The sequence below is a fragment of the Oreochromis niloticus genome, linkage group LG7, assembly GCF_001858045.2.
Source record: "Oreochromis niloticus isolate F11D_XX linkage group LG7, O_niloticus_UMD_NMBU, whole genome shotgun sequence".
Classification (NCBI taxonomy): domain Eukaryota; kingdom Metazoa; phylum Chordata; class Actinopteri; order Cichliformes; family Cichlidae; genus Oreochromis; species Oreochromis niloticus.
This window is the reverse complement of record NC_031972.2, coordinates 44,327,812-44,354,769: the sequence shown is the minus strand read 5'-3', so window position 1 is coordinate 44,354,769 and position 26,958 is coordinate 44,327,812. Positions and strand designations below refer to the sequence as shown.

Below are 26,958 nucleotides of genomic sequence, written 5' to 3'. Positions count from 1 at the left end.
TGGTAACTAGCAGATTGTTGCGGTTGGTCCTAGATTGCATGGAAGATGCCTACCATTCTGCAAACACTCTTACAGAGAGGGTTTGTCTCCAAAATAAAAGTCCTGCCTTTTGAAAGGTGTTGACTCCAGTGCTAAGCCATAACTTTGATAACATAACTCTGATGGGAAACCTTCTGTTTCTAGTTTGCGTTGCATGGCTTCAAAATTTCTTGCCACTGAGCAAGCAGTTGCTAAGTATTTTAAGAGAAGTTTGCATGATGATGCAGACTATGGATCGCTGCAGCAATCTGCTAGCAACCAAAAGAATCACAAGGTGGTTTTTGTACAGCAACATCCTGCAAAGAATAACCTGAATATTCTTTTTTCCTGAATGAGTATGTTTATCAGACTGTATGAGGATAAGGCTTTTAACCAACACGACAGCGTTTCATTGTCTGTAATCTTAAAGAGTTGCCACTAACCCGCTGTTGTCGGCAGGTACCTTCTGTGCCCTGGACATCTGTCTGTCCCAGCTACAGGACGTAGGCTCACTTAACGTGTGCCAGACAGTGCGCCGCATGAGAACACAGAGGGCCTTCAGCATTCAAACCCCGGACCAGTACTACTTCTGCTACAATGCCATTTTGGAGCACGCCCAAAGACAGGGCCTCATCCCAGCCAATCAGTGAGCTTCAGCCATGACCTTCCAAACCAGTCCATGAGCCCTGTGATTCCTGCAGTCAAGTCTGTTAGCCCCAAGCCATGTTTTGTGACCAGTTAGCCCAGGAAAAGTAACTTCCTCACAGATGCTGTCTTTACAAAAGATAAAAATAAAAACTAGGCCATAGTTTATTGGCAGACCAAGACTGTGATGATAAAAGGCTTGATTGTTGACATAATGTTCTTAATGATGACATTTCTGGCAATGTGACGTTTTTGTTTATTTGCTGAACATGTCCCCAAAAATGCACGTCATTGTGGAGAAACTGCTCAGCGCAGCACAGTGTTGCATGCGTGAGGTCGGGTCCAAGATCATCTTTTTTCTTTTCCTTTTTTTTTTCCTTCTTTTCCAAAAGTAGTTTATCCCATTGAACCTTTTAACATGGACACACAGTCCAAAAAACTGCGCTTTCATTTTCCCTAACTGCTGCTGTAGTGTTTCATAAGTGTTTCTTTGCCATAATAAATGCCACCTCGGATGAGACGGAACTGTGGCTGCTATCTTGTTTCATGTGTTCTTGGACAAATTGTTCTCAGTGCGGTTGGGAAATGAGATCTTGACGTTGTTGTCATTTTTGGGGTAAAATTGCTTGAACCATTACCATGGCGGTTCACTTTGGACGCGTGTCTATGTTGAGTAACAGTGTGTCGTGATAAATGTTTGAGCTTTGGGAGAGTCAGATTGGGATATTTTTCCACCACTGTCCTTTCTCACGTGTAGACCTCAGAAGGGAGGGGGGGTGCTTATACCACTGGAACTGCGGTTTAGGCATGCAGAGCGTGCTTTAGGTAAATGCAGCGGGAAAACTGATTGTGCTTTTTCACTGACTTTCTAATTAGGAGCCAGCAGGCTGAAGACCGATTTGGCTGCAGACGTTGTAGGTGAAAACGGCAATGGATGGTACGAGCTACTTTTGCATAGTCTCAGGAGTGTCATACCAAACACCAAGTGAACCCACAGTCAGGACAGAAGCAGTTTCATTCCATCAATGTATTCTCCTCCAGCCCAAATAAGTAAAGCACATCCAAAATGAATCCTCTCAAATCCCAAATGGCATTATACATTTCAGTCCATGATTGTGCCTTTTTTTTTCTCCCTTGATATTTAGCAGAAGGACCCTTTCTGCTAAATATGGAGTCATGGCAGCTTCGCTTCTAGTGAGGTGTGCCATTGAGCTTTCGTTATTGTGGGAATGTATTCCTAAGCCCCCCCACATGCATCCTCACACACTTGCTTAGAGCAGCCAGTGCTGCAGTTACTATGCCATTTAAGCATGCATCTGTACATCACTTAAGACCTCATGAGTAGTGCAATACTTTTTTTTTTTTTTTTTTTCTTTAAAAAAACAAAACAAAAAAAAACGAAAACATGTCTTAGCACTTTGAAATAACTATTCCCAACATGCTCTGAGATTGGTCGTTATGGCAACGGGATTGGAGGAGGAAAAACTTAATTCTTTAGCTCTACACATGATGCTGGGATAACTTGATTGTTATTGTAACTTTAGTGATGCTTAAATATAAACCATTTACTGTAAAATGAATACAATTCTGCATAGTGCTTTACTGGGACAAACCGAGCTGATTTTTACTGGGAAAACCAGACGGCTACGGTAGAATAGTTGAACCAAGCACAAATCTGTGCCTACATCTTATGAAGTCCTTCTGGGCCATGTGAGCATCAGAAACTTAAGTATAATTTTCATTATTATTGCTTTCAGTTCTCCAGACTGTGGATGTAATCTGTGCTTTCATTTGGTCCCAGTATCTTGCCATTATTACGATTATTATTATGATTATTATTATGATTATTATCATCATTGAGTACATGTACAAAAACTGTTATATTTTGACACGTTGGGGGCAGGGTGGGGGGGGAGAGTGTTCTTTGCTACAGAATTCATATTGAATTTGCTTGTAGTGAAGTTTGTTTTTTCTGTCTGCCATCCTTGTGTGTACTTTTTTTTTTTTTTTTTTTTTTTTTTTTTTTGTTAGACTTTTCCTTTCAATGATGGACACAAATGTGCGCTATTTTATTTTTCTATTATTCAACAGCTGTTTTCATACGATTAGCTAGGATTATACAATTATCTACATTAATTTTATATTTGTTCTGTTATAACCTGTTTATCATTCGTATGACTAGTGATTAAAGTTATACTGTATTAAATAAAAAAACCTATGCCAACCTGTGTCTTTGTACAGGCGGTGTGTTTCTTGGCTTTCAAAGCTGCACTTTTACTGTTCTTCACTGAATATGGTATCATCGTGTCGACAAGCACAGCTTCACTCTTGTACTTAATGCAATGACATAAATGAAAACATGACAATTATTAAAGTAAAGCTAGGAATAAAAGATGTCTCTTACATCGTGCGCATGAATCAGTTTTTCTGCTTTAAGTAATGATTTGAAAGCTGCACAACAGAGCAGATTTAATGGTATGTGGCTGTTGTCAAACCCATAAGGCCTTGGTTCCTGTTCACTGCTCTTAGCTTCTTGAGGAAAAAAGCTCTTGCTGTACATTAACTGGAGCAAAGCCTGCAGGCTAGTTTAAGCAGAAAACTCAACCTGCATTGCATTGTGCACACCAGCATGCCTCACTCTCCTCAGTTCACGCCAAAAACCCTTCCAATCTCTTGGTCTGCTCATGTTGTTTCAACCTCTTCACCATGCCTGCATCCACCTGTAGGCTCTGGGGACATTTTTTTTTTTTTTTTTTTTTTTTTTTTTTCCCATCACTACCCAACTTCTCTGGTTTCATATTTGTAGAGAGTGATGAGCCTCTAACCACCAGCTGCATTTTGCTGTAATAAATCAATCATATAACCCTCTGATACCAAATGTATCATTTGACACAAGAGTTTTTGAGACCTCTACATTGTAAGCAACAAATCGCACAAGCTATAGCAAACTAATATTTAAGTTCAGTTGTAATTTATCAGAAGGTTCAATAAGCAGTCTTCATTTTTCTTTTCTTTTTTAAAAAAAAAAAAGCAAGTCAAGTATCTGAATACATTATTGAAGAAGCTCATAAAGTTACACTTTGCTAGTATGTATATGGAGATTCTGAACAAGTGTATCTAATAAATTGGCTTAAAGTCTATATGGAAAAATCATGTGAATTAAGCAGTCGCCAAATCTTTACCCAACTGAACAGGGTTTTGTTTTGTTTTTTACCCAAAAATAGCAACGATCCCTCAGAGTGACCCAGTCTCCCTGTGCCTTTATTGGTAATAACTAATAGCAAACATAGCTTTAAAAAAGGAGCTTCTTGCCACAAATGCAATCGTAGACACAGTATCTCTTCATTTATATAGCATTAATACAGGGCTTACAAAGTGCAGAAATAATTAATGCAGGATTAGTTAGTTTTGAGTGTCACGTGACAAACAGTTCTCAAACCCAGGGTTATCAAACGTGAGGCCCAGGGGCCAGAATCGGCCCACTGAACAACTTTGGAAAATGTGAAGGAGGACATAAATTTGAGAGTTTTAACTGTATTTTCACAAGTGTTACAGCTTTTCTGTTGATAAAGAGCTCCCCCACAGCCAGTCACACAACACCAAAGTAAGTAGTAGGCTAATAGATTACTAGACTATTAAATATGAGGAGGGTTGCTGTTTTTCACTATATAGGCATTGTGATTGTAGACAGTATTAAAAACAAAACAAAAATAATTTTGTCCTTTATAATTACAGAACAGTCTGCGCAATGAGCATAATTACATAACTTTTCCTGTCATTTCACACATTTATTTCTTACAGTTTAAGCAGCATTTCTTTACCATACAGAAACCCAGAGGAGCATTGTTGACACTGCACTTCTTTCTCCTTCCTTCAAATATCTCCGGGATTAAGTCCAGTTCTTCACACTGACAGAAAGGCGACTTTCACTGGTGGAGCTTCGTGTGGCCCGCGGTGGAAAATGAGCTCGACACCCCCAACGCCGCCCTCGGTAATCCTCCATCAGTATCGGAACTGCAGGTTTTGCGTGTGCTGGAGAGGAGGCTGTTTCCCTGCGATGCTGCCTCGGTTTTTAGCGGGTCATATTCAAACGCAGAGTGACGTATCTTCCAGTTTGCGCCAATGCCAGTGGAGAGGGGGCGTCTCCAACTATTTTGTTACAAACACGAATCCGGAGTAAGGAGTCTTTTTACTGGGTATGTAACGGCTGCTTAAACTAAATAATATCGAGAGTGTCGCTACGTTATGATGCGTGTGATTGTTGCGAAGGATTTGAGGGCGGTCTGGTGTCAGTGGTGGCTTTTTTTAACATTCTTATTATTTTGTGCGCGTAAATGAATTGCGAGGCTCTTGTTTCGCGAGTAAACGGCAGCAGAATAGCCAGCTTCATAAGGTGTTGGCTGCTTAAATGTGCGGGATGGCATTATGTCGACCGGTAAACAGCCTCCCGGGGCTGTGTGGACACCATCTGAGGCATCCCCGCTGTCTGCGAGTCGAAGCATTTTTGTCTGCAGCGTTGTGTGAGCGTGTAATGGATCGGTAGGGGGGAGGAGGGGAGGGGAGGGGGTGTAGTTGTTGTGGTGAGACAGGTTAGACATTTTTACTCCCGACTAGTGAAGTAAACAAAGAATGGGTTCTGCAAAACGTGCGGTGGTCCTGTCTGCGGGACCCGAGAGAGGGAGAGGGGGGGAAAGCGGAGAATGGCGTGGCTCCGGTATTGCCACACAGCTCCGCCGTGGTTCCCGTTTCGTTTGACTTTGGCATTGTTTAGTAAGGACGACCGGATCGGCTCTTTCTGTCCGTAAAAGCCGCCGTGCTGGCCGCCGAGGCCCCACTGAATCTCCCAGTCCGCCGGTACTCGGTAAAACAAACCGCGAGTGAGCGGTGAGTGTTTTAGTGCCGCGAACCCTTTTGTTTGTGGAGTCCGCAGCCAGCGTCGACCGAGTGCACTGTGCAGAGGGGCTGGCTGGTCCTGCTAGCTGTGCGCCTCGGTGCTGGGGCTGTCTCCGCATTTCATCCAGACGGAAATTTAAAGGGGAGCACTTTAATGTTACGCTTTTTGCTCGTGTGTGTTCGGTTTGGATGGGTGTAATTATAAAGGGGGGAGGAAACCAACTCGGGATAGTGAAGCTGTGCGCGTGTATGTGTGTGCTGCAGCCGACGGTCGCAGCTGAATCCTCTGCCTGAACTGGAGGGAGGAATCCCGGGCTGCTGTTGCAGCTCCGCCTGTCGTGGGCGAGGGTTTATTTCGGAAGTTCCACCTTTTTAGGGGATTTGTAATGCGGGATCCGTGCAACGATTGGCTGCAGTGCCTCCCCCCCACTTCCCCGTCCCCTTACTGTGGGAGGGACACAAGCCTTAATGGCATAGCCCGCCCACAAAAGTCACGTGCTGCAAAACTCCAGGAAGTAGTTAATTGTTTTTCGAGATCTATTGGTTGGGTAGATGGATAGATTACTTTATGAATGTTAATAGGGAAATGCAGTATTGGAAACAGCAGGGCAGACAAAAAAATTAATACATAGATGCAAAAACTAATTTAAAATAGAAACCAGAAAGACGAAAATTCCAAATATTTATTTATTTATGTTTATATTATGGTGGCTCCAACCATCACAGCATTTTTAAAAGCATAGTTGCTGGACAATGACAGCCACTGCAGCAGAAAAGTCCTGACTTTTTATTTTTTGTAAAACAACTCCTTGAAGTTGCAAAATATTAAACTGTAAATCTACTCTTACACAGTACCGCCAAAGGAACCCTGCATCTAAACATTATATTTTACATTAAAATGCTGCAGACTATTTTGCATGTAGAAAAGCTGCAATGTGGTATGATGTGACGCTGATGCCTTGTGTGTGCTGTGAACTAAACCTCAATTAAACTTCATCTTGGAAGAGCCATACCATAGAGCCCCCAGTCATTCCGTGAATATATCCATTTAGTCAAAAAAAAACAAAGAAATATCAATAATCGCACTTGTGCTTTATTTATTAAGTAGTTATTATTAATTGAACCTCCATCAATTGTACAGTAAACAACATCAAATATATGTGGACGTGTTGCTGTTGTTATGAGGTTAAAAGAACAAGACTTACAATTTAAGCCAGTGGTGTCAATCACATTTTACACTGAAGACTACATACTATACACTTTGATCATAAGTGGGTGGGATGAGTGAATTTTTTTTTTTTTTTACAAAAAATACAGAAAAGGTTCTGGCAGTTCATTGCCCAGACTGTCCTGTAATTATAAAATATGTTTTCATGAATTCACAGAAAATGTATTTGTACCCCCATGGACTCAATGTAATAGAATCCAAACAAACAAACAAAACAAAACACAGAACTGTTATAGTACATAGTGGAGAAACGGAAACCTTTCTGTAATATAACTGTTTATCTATTAGTTAATTACTTTAGCTACATAGTAATGGAACTGGGGGTGAGAGGTATAGTTGGAAAACCTGTAGAACTTATGAAAATACAGTTAAAAGTTCAAAATCTATGCATTCCTTCTCAAAGCTGGCCAGTGGGCGGGATGGGAGTCTTGGCTGGGCCAGTTCTGGCCTCTGGGTCTTATGTTTGACATCACCAGTGGAGCTACATTGCTATTTAAAACCCAGTAACTGCCGTTTGTGTGTCTCACTGGTAATATTAATGTTCCAATTCATCTTTAAAGAAAGAGAAAAAACTCTCAAAGGCTCTTCAAACTTTTCCCTGGTCAGTAACATGCTTATTCCTCTTGATAAAACCCATGTGGCGCCTTATCTAACACCTCCGTGACCGTGTTATACTTTGATAATGAACGGGCTGTGCTTTCTAGGTTCGTCTCTAAACGTGGTGCTATTATGCTTTCCCCATTTATACTGCAGCTGAGCCTCTCCGCTCTGTGCTGGCATTATCGCGCTTCAAGTCAAAAGGGCGTGCTTGGTAACTGCTCGAGAAATCTTTGATTGACAGTTCAATTTCACAACCCAACTCGTCGCCCCGCCCTTGTCCGGGTTCTTCGAAAAGGCTGACCAATAGCTCCTAAAAGGAGGACCGCTTTTCACTCCAGGGGTGAAAACCCCGCCCACCCCAAGCTAACCGAACGGAGATTGTTTTCGTTTGTAGGGGAGATTCTCACTTTGTAGCTTGAATTGTTTATTTCAAGTAATACGCCATCGATTAGTTGCTTTTCGCAGATACATTGAGTTTCTGTGTTCTCCAGTCAGTGGTGTAGCCTTTCACCAAAAGCCAACGGATTACCGTACCATCATCACCGAACTTCTGCTTGCTATTTGGGAGAGAGGGGTGAGTTCATTCAGCAAGCTAGTGTTGGCAAGCTAACTCCCTCCGGTCAGAAGACGTTTTAACTAAATCACGTAGATGATCGATGCTTCTTTGTATGCTGTTCACTCATAAGTCCATCTAAAGCCATCAGTGTGGCAAATCGATAGCAAATATTCGCCGTTTAAGCGAGAGCCCACCAGATCGCTAATGGCTGCATGTGCTTCCCTCTCCTAGCCCCGGACAGCGATCGGTGTCAGGCTACTCATGTTGTTTACATTAGCTAGCTGCTAGCTGGCAGCAAACAACTCCCGTCGACAGAATAAGTTCCCAGCAAAGTTAATTAAAATAAACAGTATACATTTATTTTACCCTGGCCGTTCAGCAGGGTGCCTTGCGCACGACTTGCTCTTGGCTCTTACCTGCTGGAAAATGGAGTGTAAACGCACTGAACTCCTGCGCCACGCTCTAAATGGCGGGCGTGGGGAAAGCGTAACTCGAGGTCGCTGCTTGTAAAGGCCTGTAAACGGGACAGGAGAACCGCGGTTGTGGGGCTGTTAGCGTGTAATAGACACAACCGCGTTTTCATATTAGAGGACTGTAACGTTACTACACTGCGCTTCTGTCTGTAAATACCACAGGCTGGCTTTCTTTGGCCGTGCGGAACGACTCGTTTGCTGGCACGGTGGAGCTCAGCTGCTGGTGGGAGCAGTGAGGAAGCGTCAGAAGCAGCAGCAGCGTACGGGCACTCGAGTTTATCATTGTGTTACTTTTGCTCGACACACGCGTGTAGAATTTTATTAGCCGCCCGACTTTAGCGCTTTTATCTTTTTAAGTACGCCATTCCTTCGAGTGACCGAGAGTTGCCGTCGTCTTGAGGAAGTTGTGAATGGCAGACCGACTTCCACGTTCCCACAGCACCTGTTTGTCGGTGACGTAGGTTGTGTGTGTCTCATTGGCTGCTCGGAGCGCGAGTCGTACATTCAGTTCATGCTAACGTTGTCATCCATGTAGCATGTAGAGACACGGGACAGATAAGACAAGGCAGAGGGGACTTGCGACAAGCAAAAAGTTGCCGTAGAGATATTTTAACCAGTATTTTTGTTAGCGGCGTAGCCAGAAATAACAGAAAAATGCACAATACACTTTGGCTCAACCAAACGTGTATCAGTAACGCCTGTGTGTAGCTAAGGGGGGAGGGGGCTATAATTAAATCATATTCATCGATTCATTAATGTGGCTATTACTTTAATGTAGGAGCTGATTTAATTGCCTGTATACTGCCGTATTATTATAGCTAACGCTACCTATGTATATTATGTATGCATTTGAAAACCTGCAAAATAATAAGAAACTAGAACTATGACGAAAATTAAAGTTTAGTATTTCCATCCAAAATACACTAAAGTAGAAGCTAAAAGCAGCAAAACATACAAGTACTTGTGCAAGTACACTGAGCAGTATTAGAAAGTAGTGAATTACCATGATTAAACTATTATGGTACACACATTTTGTAGCTTCATCAGCTAACTTATTTGTGATTCAAGTCCTTTTTTGCCAGTTTTTTATGTGCTAAAGTGGTGAACACCTTTCTTTCATTTTTACCATACTCCTGTACAGTTTGACCCCAAATCCAGATTTTTTTTAGACTGTTGATATATGATTTCTTGCAGTTTGTCATCAAGTGGTTTTGAGAGGTTCAGATCTCAGGGATCTTCCAAGAAGGTGGATTGTTTTCTTCCCTTTGAAAAATACTGGCTAAAATGTGTTATGTTTTTAATCTAAATATGGACAGGAATATTTGTAAAACTAACTTAAGAAAAAAAAACTTCTATAATTTTATCAATCCAGAGGGAAATTCATACATCAGTAACCAGGCTTCTCCTACACATAATAAAATCAAAATAGAAAATTCACTAAATACAAAATATGTTCCCCGTCCTCACATGGGAACTTTTGCAGTAAACGTAACTTTGTGGCATTCTTGCTGCGGCGGGCAAGAGGGAGGGTACAGATAACACTGGTGCAGAAGTGCACAATGCAAAACAACAAAAAGACCCCCCAACCCCCAAGAAAAAGGAAAGAAAGAAAGAAGAATGGGGGACTCAACACTCCAAGGTGCTGTGTCCTGTGTGTGTTCACCTTTGCCTGCCAGCTTTTCTTGAATTCTCCAAACGTGCACATGGCCGATCAGCTGTTCAAGAAGCTCCACATTCATGCATAAAAGTTGGATATAGTTTCTAATGAGAAAAACATGCTGTCAAAGTAGTCAAATCACATGTTAATGAATCAATATGGTCACATTTTATTGACCTTGATAAACATAGAGGCTTCTTTTTGGTGCTGAAAGCATCAGACGTTTCAATAAATCTACGTACTGTGAAGACGGTTATGTAATCATTTTCTGCCACAGCCAAACAAGAAAAGTGGTTCACTGTGTGTGTGTGTGTGTGTGTTTGTCTATAAATTCACAGTACAAGCAAAATAATATATTCCCACAAATTCTTGAATGAAATTGTGAGTGTGATGTAATAGATTCTGATAACTTCTCAGAGGTCTGCCAGTTTGAAATGGGCTCCATATGTCGCTGTGTATTTACAGGTCTCGCAGCTCTCCCGAGTATGCGTACATAATGAAGCGGCGTGGGGAGGATCCGGAAACGGTTTTTGCGTCCCCGCAGCGGCGCCTCGGTGGCAACGCGGAGGCTTTCCAGCATCGTGTCCTGGCCCCTGCTCCAGCTCCGGCTGTGTACGAGGCCGTGTCTGACAACATGCAGCCCACAGCAGGCGTCCAGTACTCCGTCCCACAAGGATATCAGGTACACCGTGTTGGCCCGCTCAAGATTTATTTGATCGTTTTGTTTGAAGAGTTATAATTTAGTGAGAACATAGCAACTTTTCTTTACTAAGCACTCACAGCTCATGCTCCAGGCTTCCCCACCTGTCAGCTGTGCACATTCTGTCTATGTGTCTCACTTTATATCGCCTTGAGGGGACTGTTGTTGTGATTTGGTGTTATCTAAATAAGGCTCAATCTAATATTAGGGCACTATGTGGCACTTCCACATGGTACTATTTGCTGTACTTTTAATAAAACCTCTCTGATTTCCCAGGTTCCCACGGTGGCCCAGAACAGTGGCGGGCATGGGCACACTCCAAGCCCAGGTGTCCATGGGGGTTCCCACCACCACAGCCCGGCAGTGCAGTCCCACGGGCCCTCGGTGATGTCAGGGCACACCCATACAGTTGCTCCTCAGGCCTCTGCACAGGGCCAGCAGCAGTTTCAGAGACTCAAGGTCTGTAAATCTAATTTTACTTTTACAGTTGAAATTGTTAAAGAGGTTTGGGGAAAGTAACAAAGCTACAATATTAGAACTTCTCTGGAAATTAGTTTATTTTTAAGCCATTTGCTTTTTAGTTTGTTGTTTTTTGGTAGTTTAAACACAGCTTTTATTTGAATTTGCACCGTGATCGTAAAAACAAATAAGATCCATTCATAGTGATGGTTCATTATGCCTTAGATTGAAACATTTAAAATGTGTGGTAGTAGAGAAAATCTGCCCTTTTTAGGCAGATCACACATCAGTTGTGAAATTCAGTTCAGTTTATCGGTGATGCAGATACCAGTGTTTTGGGGGGAAAAAAACATGGCAGATAAAGCTGACTTTCCTCTCTCTCTCCCTAAGGTGGAAGACGCTTTGTCTTACTTGGATCAAGTGAAGCTGCAGTTTGGCAACCAGCCACAGGTCTACAACGACTTTTTAGACATAATGAAAGAGTTCAAATCCCAAAGGTGAGGGCAAGGTTTTGATTAAAGATTGATCCTTTAAAAGTTGACCGACTTTCTAGAGCAAATTTTTAATTTGATCGTGTTAGCCACAGGAGCAGACGAATAAATAAATAATTAATGGCAGGAAAGTTATAATCCATGTTTTTCCTTTAATCGTATTAGCGTACAATTAAAGTGAGCTGTTAAATACAGTGGAAAAAAGTATTGGGGTTATTTATCTAATTTATTTACATTAGTTTTTTTCGGTTCATCGTGCATGGTAGCTGCTCCATACTGAAGCCAATAACCTCACGGACGGTTGCACTTGAGTGAAATTATGATATTATTTTTTAACGAGCTGAGGACGACGCCTTATATTAGCACAATTATAATAAAAAGCTTCGCGATACGTGTTAAACCACAGCAAAGACATTCTCGCTTCTAGCTTCTAAACTGCGTCTCTGAGCGAACAATTTGAGAGGGAAAGTGCCTGAGCGAGCTAGAATACGCGTCTGCGTATCTTTTCAGTCATGTCACTTGAGTTTGGACACGGTTTGCAGTTAAGTAGAATAATAGCAACAAAAGGTTTTGCTAACATACAAACAGAAGGTAATGGTATTTCAGGGGTGAAGTACCTCCAAGTCTGCTTCTTAGCTTAGCTTAGGATAGCTTAGTTTAGCTCGAGTTAGCTTGTTTCATGCTAGGCTAGGTTGGCACTTTCGCTAGCTGCTGCTGCCGCCGCGTAGCAAAGTAAACAACAACAATGAAATGTTGTGTAGACGAAATGATTCGTGGCTCTGCCGTGGACCTAGACATTAAACGTTTTTGACCAGTCGTTCATTTTACTTTTTTTCCCCCTTCTCCATAAAACGAGTTGGCATTTTTTTCACAAGCAACAAGTCTTTTACAGTTAGCACCTACAGAGATGCATTTATATGGTTTAATTTAAAGTCCTAAGAGTACACGCTGCTCTTGATGCCTCAGATGTTGCCAGGTTTTAAATGTACTCGAGATACCTCCCCAAGTATAACTGAATTTTCAAATTCTTTCTGCTTTTGCGTTTCCAGTATTGACACTCCCGGAGTGATCAGCAGAGTGTCACAACTCTTCAAAGGTCATCCTGACCTCATCATGGGCTTTAACACTTTCCTGCCTCCGGGCTACAAGATCGAGGTCCAGACCAACGACCTAGTCAATGTGACAACACCGGGTCAGATCCACCACATCACCCCACATGGCATTTCAGTCCAGAACATCCCCGTATCAGGAGCTGCTCCCGCTGCTCCCCCACCTCAGCCTCCGCTTCCCTCGTCTGCAACCACCACCGCTCCACCCCTTCTAACACAGCCCACGCCCGCCAAGACCAGCAAGGTGAGAATAAAATGTGGTGGAGTAGAAACGGAATATTGTGTGGGGTTTTTTTTTGTTTTTGTTTTTTTACTGTGAAGCATGTGTTTCAGTACACTTAAAATCTTTCCTGTTTCAGCCTCCTCAGCCCCAGGCGTTAACACCAAGCAGCCAGAGCAATCCGTCCATCCCTGCCTACACCTCTCCCCGCTCCCCACCTATGCAGCTCCACCCACCACTCAGCGGGACCCCCACCGGCCCACCCATGCAGAACAACCAGCCAGTGGAATTCAACCATGCCATCAACTACGTCAACAAGATCAAAAACCGCTTCCAGGGCCAGCCCGACATTTACAAAGCCTTCCTGGAGATCCTGCATACTTACCAGGCCAGTGTCTCAAAATGAAAGCCAAAGTGAAGCTCTAAAGTGTTTCTGAGCTTAAATTGTGAATTTACATTAAAATTAGTTAGTGGGTAGCTTTTAAAGAGGACCTTTTATGCTGATTTCCAGCTCTGTTGTAGCTCTATAGCTGTGTACTGTTACCGGGGGGAGTGTCAAAATGTATGGAAAAGCTACTGCTGTTTGTTACTACAGAATACAAAGAAGCGGCCTCAATTCTGCCTGACAGAGAAAAATGAAACTTTGGACTTGTTTAATATCTACCAATGTAATGAGATATATGACAGGAAAAAAATATTTAAAAAAGCCCAATAGAGTGACTTTTAATCACTCAATTTGTTTGTGTTCTTCCACCCACAGAAGGAGCAGCGTAATGCCAAGGAGGCTGGAGGAAACTACACACCAGCTCTGACTGAACAGGAGGTTTATGCTCAGGTGGCCAGGCTCTTCAAGAATCAGGAGGATCTACTCTCTGAGTTTGGGCAGTTTCTCCCTGATGCCAACAGTTCAGTGGTGAGAAAATCCATATATTTAATATACCATATTCTACTCATGAGTTCAGATTTATTAGAGACACCTTAAAAACAAAGGTAAAGTTTATTCATTAAAATCAGTCTCTCAGAATAATGTCCCCCCGTAGTCTGTGATCTGTCATGTTGATGCACTCTTGTCTTAATCGGTGTTTTGTGGCACCGTAGCTATTAAATAAGACCACTGCTGAGAAGGCCGAGTCTGTACGAAACGACCACGGTGGCACTGCCAAAAAGCTTCAGCTCAACAACAAGCAGAGGCCCAATCAGAACGGCTGCCAGATCCGTCGTCATCCCACGCCAGGGGCCACACCCCCCGTCAAGGTACGTGCAGTCTCATACTGAGCCCAATTTGGTTTTATTTCCATGTTTTATGTGAAGTGTTTGAAAGTTTTTGTTTTTAAATTATTGTACCTGTGTCTTGAATGCCGTTTTGGGAACGCTGCAGAAGAAGCCGAAGTTACTGAACTTGAAAGATTCCTCAGTGGCAGAGGCCAGCAAGCATGGAGTCGGCACAGAATCTCTGTTCTTTGAGAAGGTGAGTTTGTATTTTGTGTTTTAGTTTAAATAAGAGGAAAGGGGAATTAAAAAGTGGATCGTCTTCCTCCATCCCACCCTGTCCCTAGCTTCCTCTTTTGTCACACGAACCCTCTGCATGTGCTCCTTCACTACATCCATGAATCTTCTCTATAGTCTTCCTCTTTTCTTCCTGCATGTTAGCTCCCAGGGCTCGCAAAATTTCAAAATCCCTGGTAGCCCTTCAGGCAGGCACTCTTCAGTTTTTGGTAGCCCAAAATAAATTTAAGTAGCCCGAATAAAAAAAAAAAAAAAAAAGAGGACAATTTTTTGATTGATGTTTTGTTTCCTTTACAATATTATACTTTAATGTATAATATTGTAAAGGAAACAAAACATCAATCTAAAAATATTTAAAACACAAATTACAACAACAATTTCAACCATCAACTCAAGTATTTGGTTCTAATTGAACAGAAATTTCTATGAACTTGCAAGAACTGTGTACAACATGAATCAGTCTGTGTCAGATCCTGAATTTGAAATTTCCATTGAAATCACGGGTAAGAGGCAAGTGGAACCAAGATCGAGGACATTTGCTTTTTGAAGTTTGCAAAGACTGCTAAATTTTGCCAGTGGTAGTTCACTCTTTGCAAAAAATCGCTAGCCCCGGGACGTCGGGCTAGCGATTTTGCGAGCCCTGGCTCCATATTCTCCAGCCTTTGTTCCAATATATACACTATCCCTCTGCACTCCTCTGTCCAAACAATGTTCAACATAATCACAGAGCAACTTAACTTTATTTGCTAGTTTATCCGAAGAACACAGGGTTTGTGTTGGTGGTTCTTGTTGTTCTCAAAAACTTGACTTATGCCACAAGACTAAAGCAGATTTTTATATTTTAGGTGCGCAAAGCCTTGCGAAGTGCAGAGGCCTACGACAACTTCTTGCGATGTCTGGTCATCTTTAACCAGGAGGTGATTTCCAGAGCTGAACTGGTGCAGCTGGTGCTGCCGTTTTTAGGGTGAGTAACTCGGCTCACATGAAATAAAACTTTTGCAATAAACTTGATAGATTTATTTATTTTATTTTTTGGTTGTTTTTTTTATTTTTTATATATCTTTCTGCTAAACAGAAAATTCCCGGAGCTATTCAACTGGTTCAAAAACTTCCTGGGGTATCGTGAAATGTCCCACATTGAAACATACCCCAAGGAGCGGGCTACCGAGGGCATCGCCATGGAGATTGATTATGCTTCCTGTAAGAGACTAGGCTCCAGTTACAGAGCCCTGCCTAAAAGCTACCAGCAGCCCAAGTGTACAGGCAGAACCCCACTTTGTAAAGAGGTGAGAGAGGAGTGGACATCCAGGTGCTCATAAAGCTACTGTGTAGTTCTTTAACAGCAGTTTTCCTTTTTTCCTTTTTTTCTGCTTTGATTTAGATTTATCTTGTTTATCATTTCTGAAACTAGCTGTTGAAACTCGCTTATCATTTCTTCCTGGTTGATTGGTTCGCATTTGCAAACAGGATTTGTACAGTAGGTGGGAGGGGCTTCTGAGCTGTGTGCATTAGAGCCCTTATTTAGCTTCTCTGCTCTCATTGAGTTTAGCCTTTTGGCTCACATGAGCTTTTGCTGTACATGAGCTGAAAATTCTTGCCTTGGTTGACATAATGTATATGAATATAATATGCAATGCTGTCAGAAAATAAGAAAAAATTCTTTTTAATACTGTAGAGTGATATTGGAAGATTGTATAGAAAAAAATTGGATTTGCAAAAAAAAGTTAATTTCATCTTTTTGTATTTTGTTGGATTAATTTGTGCTTAATGCTAACAGTCAACCTCATCCTCATGAGTGTAGATTGAGTTGACGTCTGTATTAATTTTTGTGTTTTTTCCTGCTGTGTCCAGGTCTTAAACGACACTTGGGTCTCCTTCCCCTCTTGGTCTGAAGACTCCACTTTTGTCAGCTCCAAGAAGACTCAGTATGAGGAGCACATCTACAGGTGTGAAGATGAACGTTTTGAGGTGAGCTGGCATGTGTAACTTGTGTTAATGATGACAACAAAAGATGATATCCCTGAAGGGGGAAAAAACTTTGTGATAGATACTATTTTGCCTTTCCAGAAATTTTTCAATTTTGAAGTTAAATTGGGATAATGACTGACTGGCTATACTGAAAACATCTCTCCTGTCCTCAAACAGCTGGATGTTGTATTAGAGACCAATCTGGCTACCATCAGAGTCTTGGAGACGGTGCAGCGGAAGTTGTCCCGCATGTCTGCGGAGGAACAGGCCAAGTTCCGCTTGGACAACATGCTGGGTGGCTCCTCAGAGGTCATTCACCGCAAGGCCATCCAGAGGATATACGGAGACAAAGCGCCCGACATCATTGACGGCTTGAAGAAAAACCCTGCTGTTTCTGTCCCCATCGTTTTGAAAAGGTACAGCTTGAATCAAGGGCTGAATCATTTACTGTATGTCTTTAACTCTTCACAGTTGCTTGGTCTCTGTGGAGGTTAGAAGATTAAAATAACATGAATCCATTCTGTGAGTTGGTCCACAATTCATAAACGCAGTAATCCACCCAAGGAAGCGATAAATATCAAGTTGGAGTAGTTGATCCGAAAATGGATTCAGAGAAACAGAATGATCTGGCACCTCCCTCTGTGTCACGCGCTGAAAGATGCAGATTGTTGTTTAAATTGTCATTCAGATTTGGAGTTCTTACATTGCTTTTCTTTTCAAACAGGTTAAAGACAAAAGAGGAAGAGTGGCGGGAAGCCCAGCGAGGCTTCAACAAGATCTGGAGGGAGCAGAACGAGAAGTATTACCTTAAGTCTCTCGACCATCAAGGCATTAACTTCAAGCAAAATGACACCAAAGTGCTTCGATCAAAGTCCTTGCTCAATGAAATCGAAAGCATCTATGATGAGGTCATTTTCTTTCTTTCTGTGATCATTTTCAGCACTTGGCAAGTGTAAATGTTTACTATACACTGCTTTAGAAAAAAAATTTTTACTGAAGTTTTGTTTATGTGTTTTGTTTTTTGTTTTGTTTTTTTGCTCTGCAGCGTCAGGAGCAGGGCTCTGAGGAGACCACCACACCAGTCACAGGCCCCCACCTGACACTGTCCTACGAGGACAGCCAAATCCTTGAGGACGCAGCAGCCCTCATCATCCACCATGTGAAGCGGCAGACCAGCATTCAGAAGGAGGACAAATACAAAATCAAACAGATCATCTATCACTTTATCCCTGACATGCTGTTTTCTCAGCGGGGCGAGCTTTCAGATGTAGAGGAGGAGGAGGAGGAAGAGGAGATGGAACTGGAGGAAGGAGCTTCTAAAAAGCACAACGGTGTCCCGGGCAGCGGGAGCCCCTCAAAGTCCAAGCTGCTGTTCAGCAACACGGCAGCGCAGAAGCTGCGCGGCTGCGACGATGCCTACAACCTCTTCCTCGTCAACAACAACTGGTATGTCTTCCTGCGGCTGCACCAGACACTCTGCTCACGTCTGCTGCGGCTGTACGAGCAGGCGGAGCGGCAGATCGAAGAGGAGGTCAGGGAGCGGGACTGGGAGAGGGAAGTCCTGGGGCTCAAGAAGGAGAAAAATGACAATCCAGCCATCCAGCTAAGACTGAAGGAGCCCAGTGAGTAACAGTATACCCCATATTACTGATTTGTTATATTTGTTTGCTTTTCCTTTTCTGACTTTTGTGCCATGTCTGTTTGTAAAGGTCCTATCAATGCTATCTTGTAAAGTGCTTAAACGCAGCGCACACACGATAAAACCAGATTCAACAAAAACATAATAGTTCAAACACAAAGTAAAATCTGAGAACACTTGGCATAATGTTTTAAAATGAGAGACGCATGACAAGACCTAAGTGTAGTATCAACAATCAAACACAGTTTGACGTGAAGTCTTTAAAAGTGATTTGAGAGAACATCCTGACGAAACAAGTTGCCGTTTATCAGGCAAGTCAGACCACGACTGCAAACTCTCCGTCACCTTCTTTTAGCTTGAGGTGGAAACAGTCTGCAGGCTCCGCTCTGGTTGCAGGGACTGCATTTCCAGTATATCTCTAGGCTATAAAGAGCTTTAAAAATGACATGTAAAACGTTAAAATCAGTTCTTAAACAAATGTGCTGTGACTGTAGGAACAGTAAAATGTCAGTAACATGTAGATACATTGAGAAAAGGTCCAGTAGTTTTATCTTAGGTTTTTGTAAGAAAAAGTGGAAATGGTTTTCCCCTCATGCTGTTCCACTTAGTGATCTGTTTTTATTAAATATTTCTTCTCTCCAGTGGACATTGAGGTGGAAGATTACTACTCTGCTTTCTTGGAGATGGTTCGGAATTTGCTGGATGGCAACATGGAAGCATCTCAGTACGAGGACTCTCTGAGGGAAATGTTCACCATTCACGCTTACATCGCGTTCACAATGGACAAGCTCATCCAAAGCATCGTCCGGCAGGTATTAACCTGTTTTCTCAAGGAAAGAGCTGCTGTAGTTGTTTACCAGCCAGTCACTAATTCTTTTTCCTTCAGCTCCAGCACATTGTGAGTGATGAGATCTGCGTCCAGGTAACAGACCTCTATCTGGCAGAGAGCGCCAGCGGAGCCACTGGAGGAAGCTTGTCCACACAGTCCTCCAGGAGCTCCGCAGAGACGATCTATCAGCGGAAAGCTGAGCAGCTCATGTCTGACGAGAACTGCTTTAAGGTAAATAAAATAAAGTTGCCGCTCGCTCTCAAACCTACCCATGGCATGACGGCAGATTAAACCTTTTGCTAAAGCTTTGGAAATATGGAAATGAGTTCATTTATAGTTTAGAAGAGGTACTTAAAAGTAATTTTCCACAAGGCTGCAGAACTGGTTCCTGCACAGTTCAGATGTCAAACTTAATTTGTTGCTGTGAAGAACGTCCTACTTTTACTAACTGGAGAGTTCCCTTTTTTATGTATTTTGGGTGCGTTCACTGTCAATAGATGATCTCCACATTTTAAAACACAAGCAGTATCGTTCAGTCTTTCCCTTGGCAAAGACTGTGAGATTCACACAGCAGCCAGGTTTGTGACAGACACATGCAATCTGCCTTCTTACTAATTATCAGCATGATGTCTCTGTAGTAGGTATCAGTCGTTTGGGGTTTTTTCATTGAGAGTACATAAGAGGGTGAGAATCACCAACCAGTTCTTACCCTCTAAAATGGTTGCAGTAATGGGAGAAAGGATCACCATTTGCACTCACTTACTGCTTCCATTGACTAAAGCTGCTAAAGCCACCTGTCACCAGCGAGCAGACTTGCTTTTTGCCCTACTTTCAGCTTCGCTTTCATTAAAGCTTCACTTTAAATTAAATATTTATCCCATTTTGTAAAAAACAGAAATTACCCAACTGGTTTTATAGTTGAATACCTAAAACCCATTCATCCTGTTTACTTTGACTGCAATCTGACTTGTTACGAAAGAGAGATGGAAACTTCCACTGAACACGTCCATTTTCACTCTTTTTATAATGTATTCAAAAATCTGAAGCTCAGTAAATCTAAAAACTGGAATGAAAGAGTAAAATGTTACAGCATTTCTGGTAATCTGAGCCCTCAGGACATGTTTTTTTAATCTGACACATTAAGTTATTCCTTACTCTTGGATAGAGATTATCATAGATTTATGGTCTGTTGTCACTACACTGAGTCCAACTACTTGCCAGTTTTTAGCCGAAATCCAAATATCAGGTCAGCCCATCTCTTTCTGATTATGTTCTTTTCTGTCCTTACTTTCTCTTCGCTCCTTAGCCTTCTTGTTTCTCTCCATTGTCACAGAGTGCTGGCTTAAAGGGGATCGTTGGTGTTCCCTCTGTGCAGAGTCCTTATTTTTCATTGAAAAGTGTCTTAAACTGTCCGTCCTGTTGCTTTCTCAGGTGATGTTTTTGAGAAACCGAGGACAAGTGCAGCTCACGGTGGAGCTGCTCGACACAGAGGAAGAGAACTCAGACGAGCCCATGGAGGCCGAGGTAAGAAACACAACGGTAAATCTCAAGTGTCGAGGTCCATTAGCATCAGGAACTGTTTTTAAGCCAATAATCCATCTAATCTTTTGGGTTGTTGTTTTTTGTTTTTTTTGTTCACATAAAGGATTAAAAGAAAACAAAACAAAACATGGCTATTATATAAATGATGTGTGTATGTTTAATAGGTCACCTTTAAATAAACAGAGGCTCTGTGATGTCTAATAAACTGTAAAATGGCAACAATGCTGCACAGATGTTGTTTAAATACTCACACTGATAACAGTATTTGTATGGCAGTAGCAGCTCTTCTTTTATTCCCACACTGCTGAAATGTGGCAGTTTATTACACACGGTTCAGTTCACTTAAACTAGTCATTTAAATGCCTGTAATCAAGATAACCAGTGTGTGGAAATACTAGTAAGAACCTGTTGCCAAACTTGTGGTAATACTGGCGCAGTGCTTGTGTTTTCACACTAATGTGTGTGTTAAACTTGGGTTTGTGCTTGTTTTGTGTTTGCAGCGTTGGTCTGATTATGTGGGACGCTACTTAAACCCAGATTCCACAACTCCTGAGCTGAGGGAGCACCTCGCTCAGAAGCCAGTTTTTCTTCCCAGGTGCGTTCTGACATCGTGTCACTTCACAGAATTTTTCCACATTTCGTTGCTCTTTCACAGGCCACACCCTATAAAATTCAAACAGGAGGCTTTTGATTACAACAACCCTAATTGACTTGTCCTGACATATTCCTGCTCAATGTCATGAGTCACTGTCATCACGTTTGTCTAAACCAGGAATCTGAGACGGATCAGGAAGTACCAGAAGGGCCGAGAGCAGCTGGACAAGGAGGCCTGCGAGGGTGGCAAGAAATCGCTGGATAAGGAGAAAATGGAGTGCATGTTCAAATTAAACTCGTACAAGATGGTCTACGTCTTTAAGTCTGAGGATTACATGTACCGACGCACTGCCCTGCTGCGAGCTCACCAGGTATTTACCAGCTAGTATTATTATTTAGCTGTTATGCCAGACATATTTCTTGGTTACAGTGTTCCTGTATTTATCATATAGGGAGGAAAGTGAGTGACCTTTGACCTCCCATTCATTCTGTTTCAACTATTGGCTCTAAGATGTCAGTGAGGGTGGAAGGCTTAGGCTTAGTTTGAGGTTTCTGTGTTCAGTGAGTAGAAAATCAGTTTCGTGACATCCGTCTTGTTTTTCCTCAGTCACACGAGAGGGTGAGCACGCGACTACACAAACGCTTCCAGGCCTGGGTGGAGGCGTGGGTCAAAGAGCACGTCACCCGCGACATGAGCGCCGAGACCAACAAGTGGCTGATGGGCGAGGGACGTGAAGGCCTATTGCCCTGCAGCACCACCCGTAACCCAGAGGTCCTTCACTTCATGAACATCAACAAGTACCGTGTGAAATACAGCACACCTAGCAAGGCACCGTAGCCAGCCAGACCCACGAGGACAAACGGAAGCAGACTGACTTTTGGGGGGTTTAGGTCTGATATCAAACAGGTCAGGAATAGAGGTAGGGACGAAGGGTTGTCGATGTGTTTTTAAAGCGGACATGGGAGCACAATTAAGCTAGCTGCCGTGTGTGTTGAAACCGGGGCGGCAGGATTACTGAAATCTTTTTTTTCTTTTTTCTTTTTTTAACCAGCGTTTTTAGCTGGGCCCTTTTTTTTTTTTTAAATTTATTTTTCCCCAGGGCCTTCGGTGCCAAAACTTAGGAATGGTCATGTTCCAGTCGCAGACCTGAGCTCTCACCAGCACTCAGAGCCACGTCACAAACTTCCTTGAGCCTTTACGACAGAGCTTAGCGACATAAGAAAAGAGAGTGTGGTGCTTTTTTTACTTTATCACAGCTGAGGTTCAATTCAGCCTTAGACGGTGTGAAGCCATCCAAGTAATCGAGTTCCATCAAAATCAAATACACAGGGATTTATTTATGAAAGTGTTATTCTGTAGTATTCACTGAGAACAATATGATGGACAAGTGCACTTATTTTGAAAAAAGGGGGAAACGTTTCAGAAGTTTTGTTGCCCAGATTGAAGGTTTGGGGGGAGCTCGGTAAAGTCTGAGAGATCTGGTTCAGACATTCCTGTGTTACGGCCAAATCACAATCATGTCTCATCAAGCAGACGGAAAGAGGGTTACAGTTTCTTTTCCAAAACACATGGCAGCATTATTAGAAACGGTGCCTGAGCTCCAAACCGCGTTGTCGGGTTAACATAGAAAAAAGCACTGTTACATCTAATGTTTAAAAAAAGAAGGGGCCTCACAACACTGTTTGGTCTCAGACTGTAAAATTGTATAGCTCGTGAATGTCAGATACTGACATGTATTCCAGTGTATGTGTTGTGTATATATATTATATATAGTTCTATTAACACACACGATCCTCGCCGCCCTGGAAGTCAACCTTTTTAAGATGCCCTCCGCCAATACACCAGCTTTAACACACTCAAATACGAACACACACACAAACACACACACACACACATGCACATCTTGCTCATGCCCTCATGTTGTAAATACACTGTGTATATAGTCTCAGACTTTTTTATGACAGATCTGTGTTGTTGTGCTAGTAATACTTTCCAAGCTTACTGTGGACTTTAGTGATAAATGGCTAAAGTTAGTATGTATATGAAAAAGATAAATGCAAGACCATTTATTACCGTTTTTACCAAAGGGAGTTGATTCTAAAATAGCCGTTTTTGCCCCCTTTGTGTGTTCCTTTATGTCTTTTGCTTTTTAATTTCTGTAGTTAAACATGGGGGGTGGGGGAGGTGAGTAGAAATGTATCCAGGCCTTTCCGTTTATAGACACAAAAACATCTTTTCTTTTCCGAGTGTGACATTTGGTTTCAATAAAATCACTGCCCCCAATTTCTGACAACCGACACCGTCCGTGGTGATGGTGGGACTCATTTTAAAGTTCAGTGGACTCCACCACAGTCTCACGTTGTGATGCACGCTTCCTTCCCTGGATAGATTTCTGCTGCAAACATCACCCCACACCATATTTTTGATAATGGAAGAAGTCACTTGAGCATGTCTTTAGTCCCTTTATTTAGACATTATTTAAAGTAATAATAAAAATGACATTTGTAGCCTACTGAGATCTTCATTGTGTTGAGTGATTTACTTTTTTCCACACTTTCATCTCATCTTTCAGTCTCAGGTTTGCAGTTTTATTGGTGAGAAATATTATGGAAGTTCATAAAATTCAGTACTTCTTTACAGCCCGCGCTCTATCACCTGTATTGCACTGTAAGAAGTAGGAAAAAAAAGAAGAATGATTTCTACAGCAAAAATTACAAACTCCCCCAGTTTGCCTTTGAGCTGGCTGAACAAATCAAGTCAGCCAGTTGCTCCTCGGTGCTCCGGAGTTGTTTATTTCTCTATAAACACTGCCAGGAATCAAAGCTCGCCTTAATCACATACAGCCCATCCGTATTAGTTTGCATGCGTATAAGATCTTTATGTTCACACACATTTGAACTGATGTTACTGACCTATGAGGGATGACCAGGGCAGCTCGGTGTTGGAGGAGGAGAAGCTGTCACAGGTTTTGTACCTACACCGTGTAAATCAGGATTGTTGCAGCAGCTGACTGTGCTGCAGGAACTTTTCAGTCTATTTCAATGAAGCACTTTAAACACCACTAACTAAAGCAGGATCTTCCTATGTAAAATCAGCTGCCTCAGAATCAGCTGACCTTTTTTGTACAGCATCTTAAGAAGGTAGGAGGAGTTTTTCCTTTTAAGTTGCGTATTCCTGACCCGTTATAAAAGAGAATACACATGGACTGAAGAACGTAACGCTATCAGAGTGCATCTCAAACAGAAAAGTCTCTAAATATGTTCTTTCATCACACTGATATGTCCAAACTATTGTCCAGAATATGTAAACATAGTTGTTTCTCCATTAAGCAAAAAGCTAAATTCAAGTGTTAAAACCTGACCTGCATGTGATGAGCCTGATATGGAAGTTAGGTTGAGAAGTTCGACCTTTCGAATGCTGTGACTTTTTCTCACAGGGCACCTATCTTACATGGTATTAACATTTACACACAATGCACATTTTAAAGTTTTCTCCACTGAATTATCAGGAAACCGATCAAGCACCCAGAGTAGCAGTGCTCGTTTCTGTTACTCAGTGACCTTAAAATTTCAGCAATTTTGCTGCTTTTTTTTTTAAGCTTAAATTTGGCTAAAGAAATGTTTTGTTTTGAGAGCAAGGTTTTGGTTTTAAATTGTGTCAACACTCATGTGGCTGTCTCCTGTACAAAAGTTCTGAGGGTTAAAAAATGCTGGAAAAACTACATGTATTAAATGTGGCAGGTTGTACAGTGAGCACTTAAAATGTTAAAATTGATGCTATGAAGAAAAAAGGAAAAATTGGCTTCCTTAAACTAAAGATGGGTTCAGCTCATTTGTAATGTACTTCTGAGTGGATCAGGTGGGAGGCTTGCTCTGATTCTTTCAAAGATCCAGCAGCTAAGAAGTTCACTGTCTCATAATAGGCAGTTGTAGATTTTAGCCAACAAATTAACTTAAATAATTAAATAATTTTTAAATTGGCTAATTTACCATTCTATTATCCCATCCAGGTCGCACTGTGTAGCTAATTGAATCTGCCGTGCTCTTCTGGGAAGTCCTGGGAAAATGATATGTTAATAGGGCTGAAGGTCTCCACAGACTTTCAGCGTGCTTTCATACAGTGAGCAAGAAAGCAGTTTTTAAATTGCATCTGCCAAGATAAGGATGTCTTTCTAAGGATGTATTAGCACAAGGGGATAGTTTAAGAATTCTGTCGTGAAACTGTCAGTTCTCCTAAAATCCTGCAGAGGGAGACCTCACACTGTCCACCAGCATCCCGGGGTCACTTGTGTTGAGTTTATAAGGACAATTATTATGCAGCCTCACAGATGAAGTCAAGTTTTCTGTCTTTTGATTTATCTGTGTTGTGTTAATTTACAGGACGGATGTAGTAGGAAGTAGGTGTTAGACTTTGAGTCTCACTTTTACTGAGAAAAGACATTTTAGGTTAAACTCACACAAGATTGATGTCTGTATTTGACAAGATTCATACTGGTGTACTCAGGTGTTTGGAAACCCATATTACACAATATCCTAAGTGATTGAAATATAAAAAGCCAAACATTCAGGTTACCATTAAATTGAGAGGAGCAGGAATTCAAGAAGCAGAAAATAGCAACAGGAATACTTCGTTAAATCGATTCTCAAATTCTATTTCTGGCTTTTCTTTGTTATGGACATCAAATGTCCATTTTTCTTTTCTTTTATTTTATTTATTATTGTCACCAGGCAGAATTCATTTTACACAATGCTGCCAGGTATCCAATGAACTCTGTCTCTTTTTTGTATTCTTCAAACTGTTAGACCCTAAAATGCAACATGTTAAGATCAGTCGATTTAAATACAAATCCACTGACTGGATAAAAAATATTTGCTGCTCCTGCATGGACGTCCAAATTGGTGTTAGCTCATATGATAGATTAGAGGGAGTGCAGCAAAGGTATACACTGGTCACTTCATTAGTTACTCCTTGCTGGTAGTAAGTTTGACCCCTTTTGTGCCTGGTGTGACTTTATGGCACTGCGGCCCATTTGAGAGGCGCTCAGAGATGCTGTTCCACATCTTCAAACCCTGGCCTTGCATTACCTTTATGGCATATGGGTTGTCTGATCAGCTCGATGTGCTTCACTAGCACCTGCTCACATGCATACCTTGATTGTGATGAGTAGTTAGCTGAGTCTGGCCATTTTCCTCTGACATCTGGCATCAGCCTGGCATTTTTGCCCACAGAACTTCTGCTCACTGGACATTTGCTCTTTTTCAAACCCTTCTCTGTGAACTCTAAAGCTGGTTGTGTGGGAAAATCCCAGGAGATCAGCAGCTTCTGGAATATTTAGAGTAGCTCGCCTGGCACTAACAAGTAGCTTAAATCTCCTTTCTTCCCCATTCTGGTGCTGTCTTGAACATCTCTTACATGCTGCCATGTGATTGGCTTATTTTCACACAACCACAGAGAGGCTGCTAATATGTAAATATGATGACACATCCTTTTGGAAAATCGCAAGCAATGAAAGTACCCAGAACTTGCATTGGTCTCACCCCTGAAGGGTGCTGAAGTTTAGCAGGCAGGACTTGTCTTTACAGCCGGCAAAAAACAGTAGAAACAAAAGGACCCAGGACGAGTTCAGGTACGGGTCACTGAGTTCTTCTAGGTGAAAAGGCCTCTGTGGGTGGTCCCACATACTGTACAGAAATGACTGAAAATGCCCCAAAGCCTCTCCCCCAACTTAATGTACCCTAACCCTTTCAGATCCTTTCACAACATTTCCACTCAGACTCACACACACAAACACACTCAGCTTTCAGCCACTTTGCTGCCATAGCGTTGAGGC

General features: G+C 42.0%; 2 protein-coding genes across 6 annotated transcripts in view; both read left to right on the top strand.

Moving 5' to 3' along the window:
- Positions 1-2,891, top strand: part of ptpn9a (protein tyrosine phosphatase non-receptor type 9a) — a 29,217-nt gene extending 26,326 nt beyond the window's left edge. The window contains exon 13 of the mRNA XM_005453098.3: positions 478-2,891. Within this exon, the coding sequence (XP_005453155.1) occupies positions 478-668 (191 nt within the window). The 3' untranslated portion in view covers positions 669-2,891. The remainder of the gene's footprint in view (positions 1-477) is intronic.
- Positions 2,892-4,718: 1,827 nt separating this feature from the next.
- On the top strand, positions 4,719-23,646 carry sin3aa (SIN3 transcription regulator family member Aa). 5 transcript variants are annotated; one of them, XM_013272792.3, is made up of 21 exons: positions 4,719-4,859; positions 10,536-10,752; positions 11,047-11,229; positions 11,620-11,726; positions 12,770-13,073; positions 13,189-13,437; positions 13,810-13,962; positions 14,148-14,303; positions 14,428-14,517; positions 15,401-15,519; positions 15,631-15,841; positions 16,407-16,523; positions 16,701-16,939; positions 17,248-17,431; positions 17,569-18,145; positions 18,805-18,974; positions 19,049-19,222; positions 20,423-20,515; positions 21,034-21,128; positions 21,306-21,498; positions 21,735-21,965. In XM_013272792.3, exons 1-21 carry the CDS (start codon positions 4,786-4,788, stop codon positions 21,963-21,965), a joined length of 3,936 nt encoding a protein of 1,311 aa, XP_013128246.1. In that variant the 5' UTR covers positions 4,719-4,785. The 5 variants fall into 5 exon arrangements, with proteins under 5 accessions (XP_013128246.1, XP_013128247.1, XP_025764860.1 ...); XM_013272793.3 differs by lacking the exon at positions 4,719-4,859 and adding an exon at positions 6,894-7,958; XM_025909075.1 differs by lacking the exon at positions 4,719-4,859 and having other exon boundaries at positions 21,735-23,646.
- Positions 23,647-26,958: the final 3,312 nt, after the last annotated feature.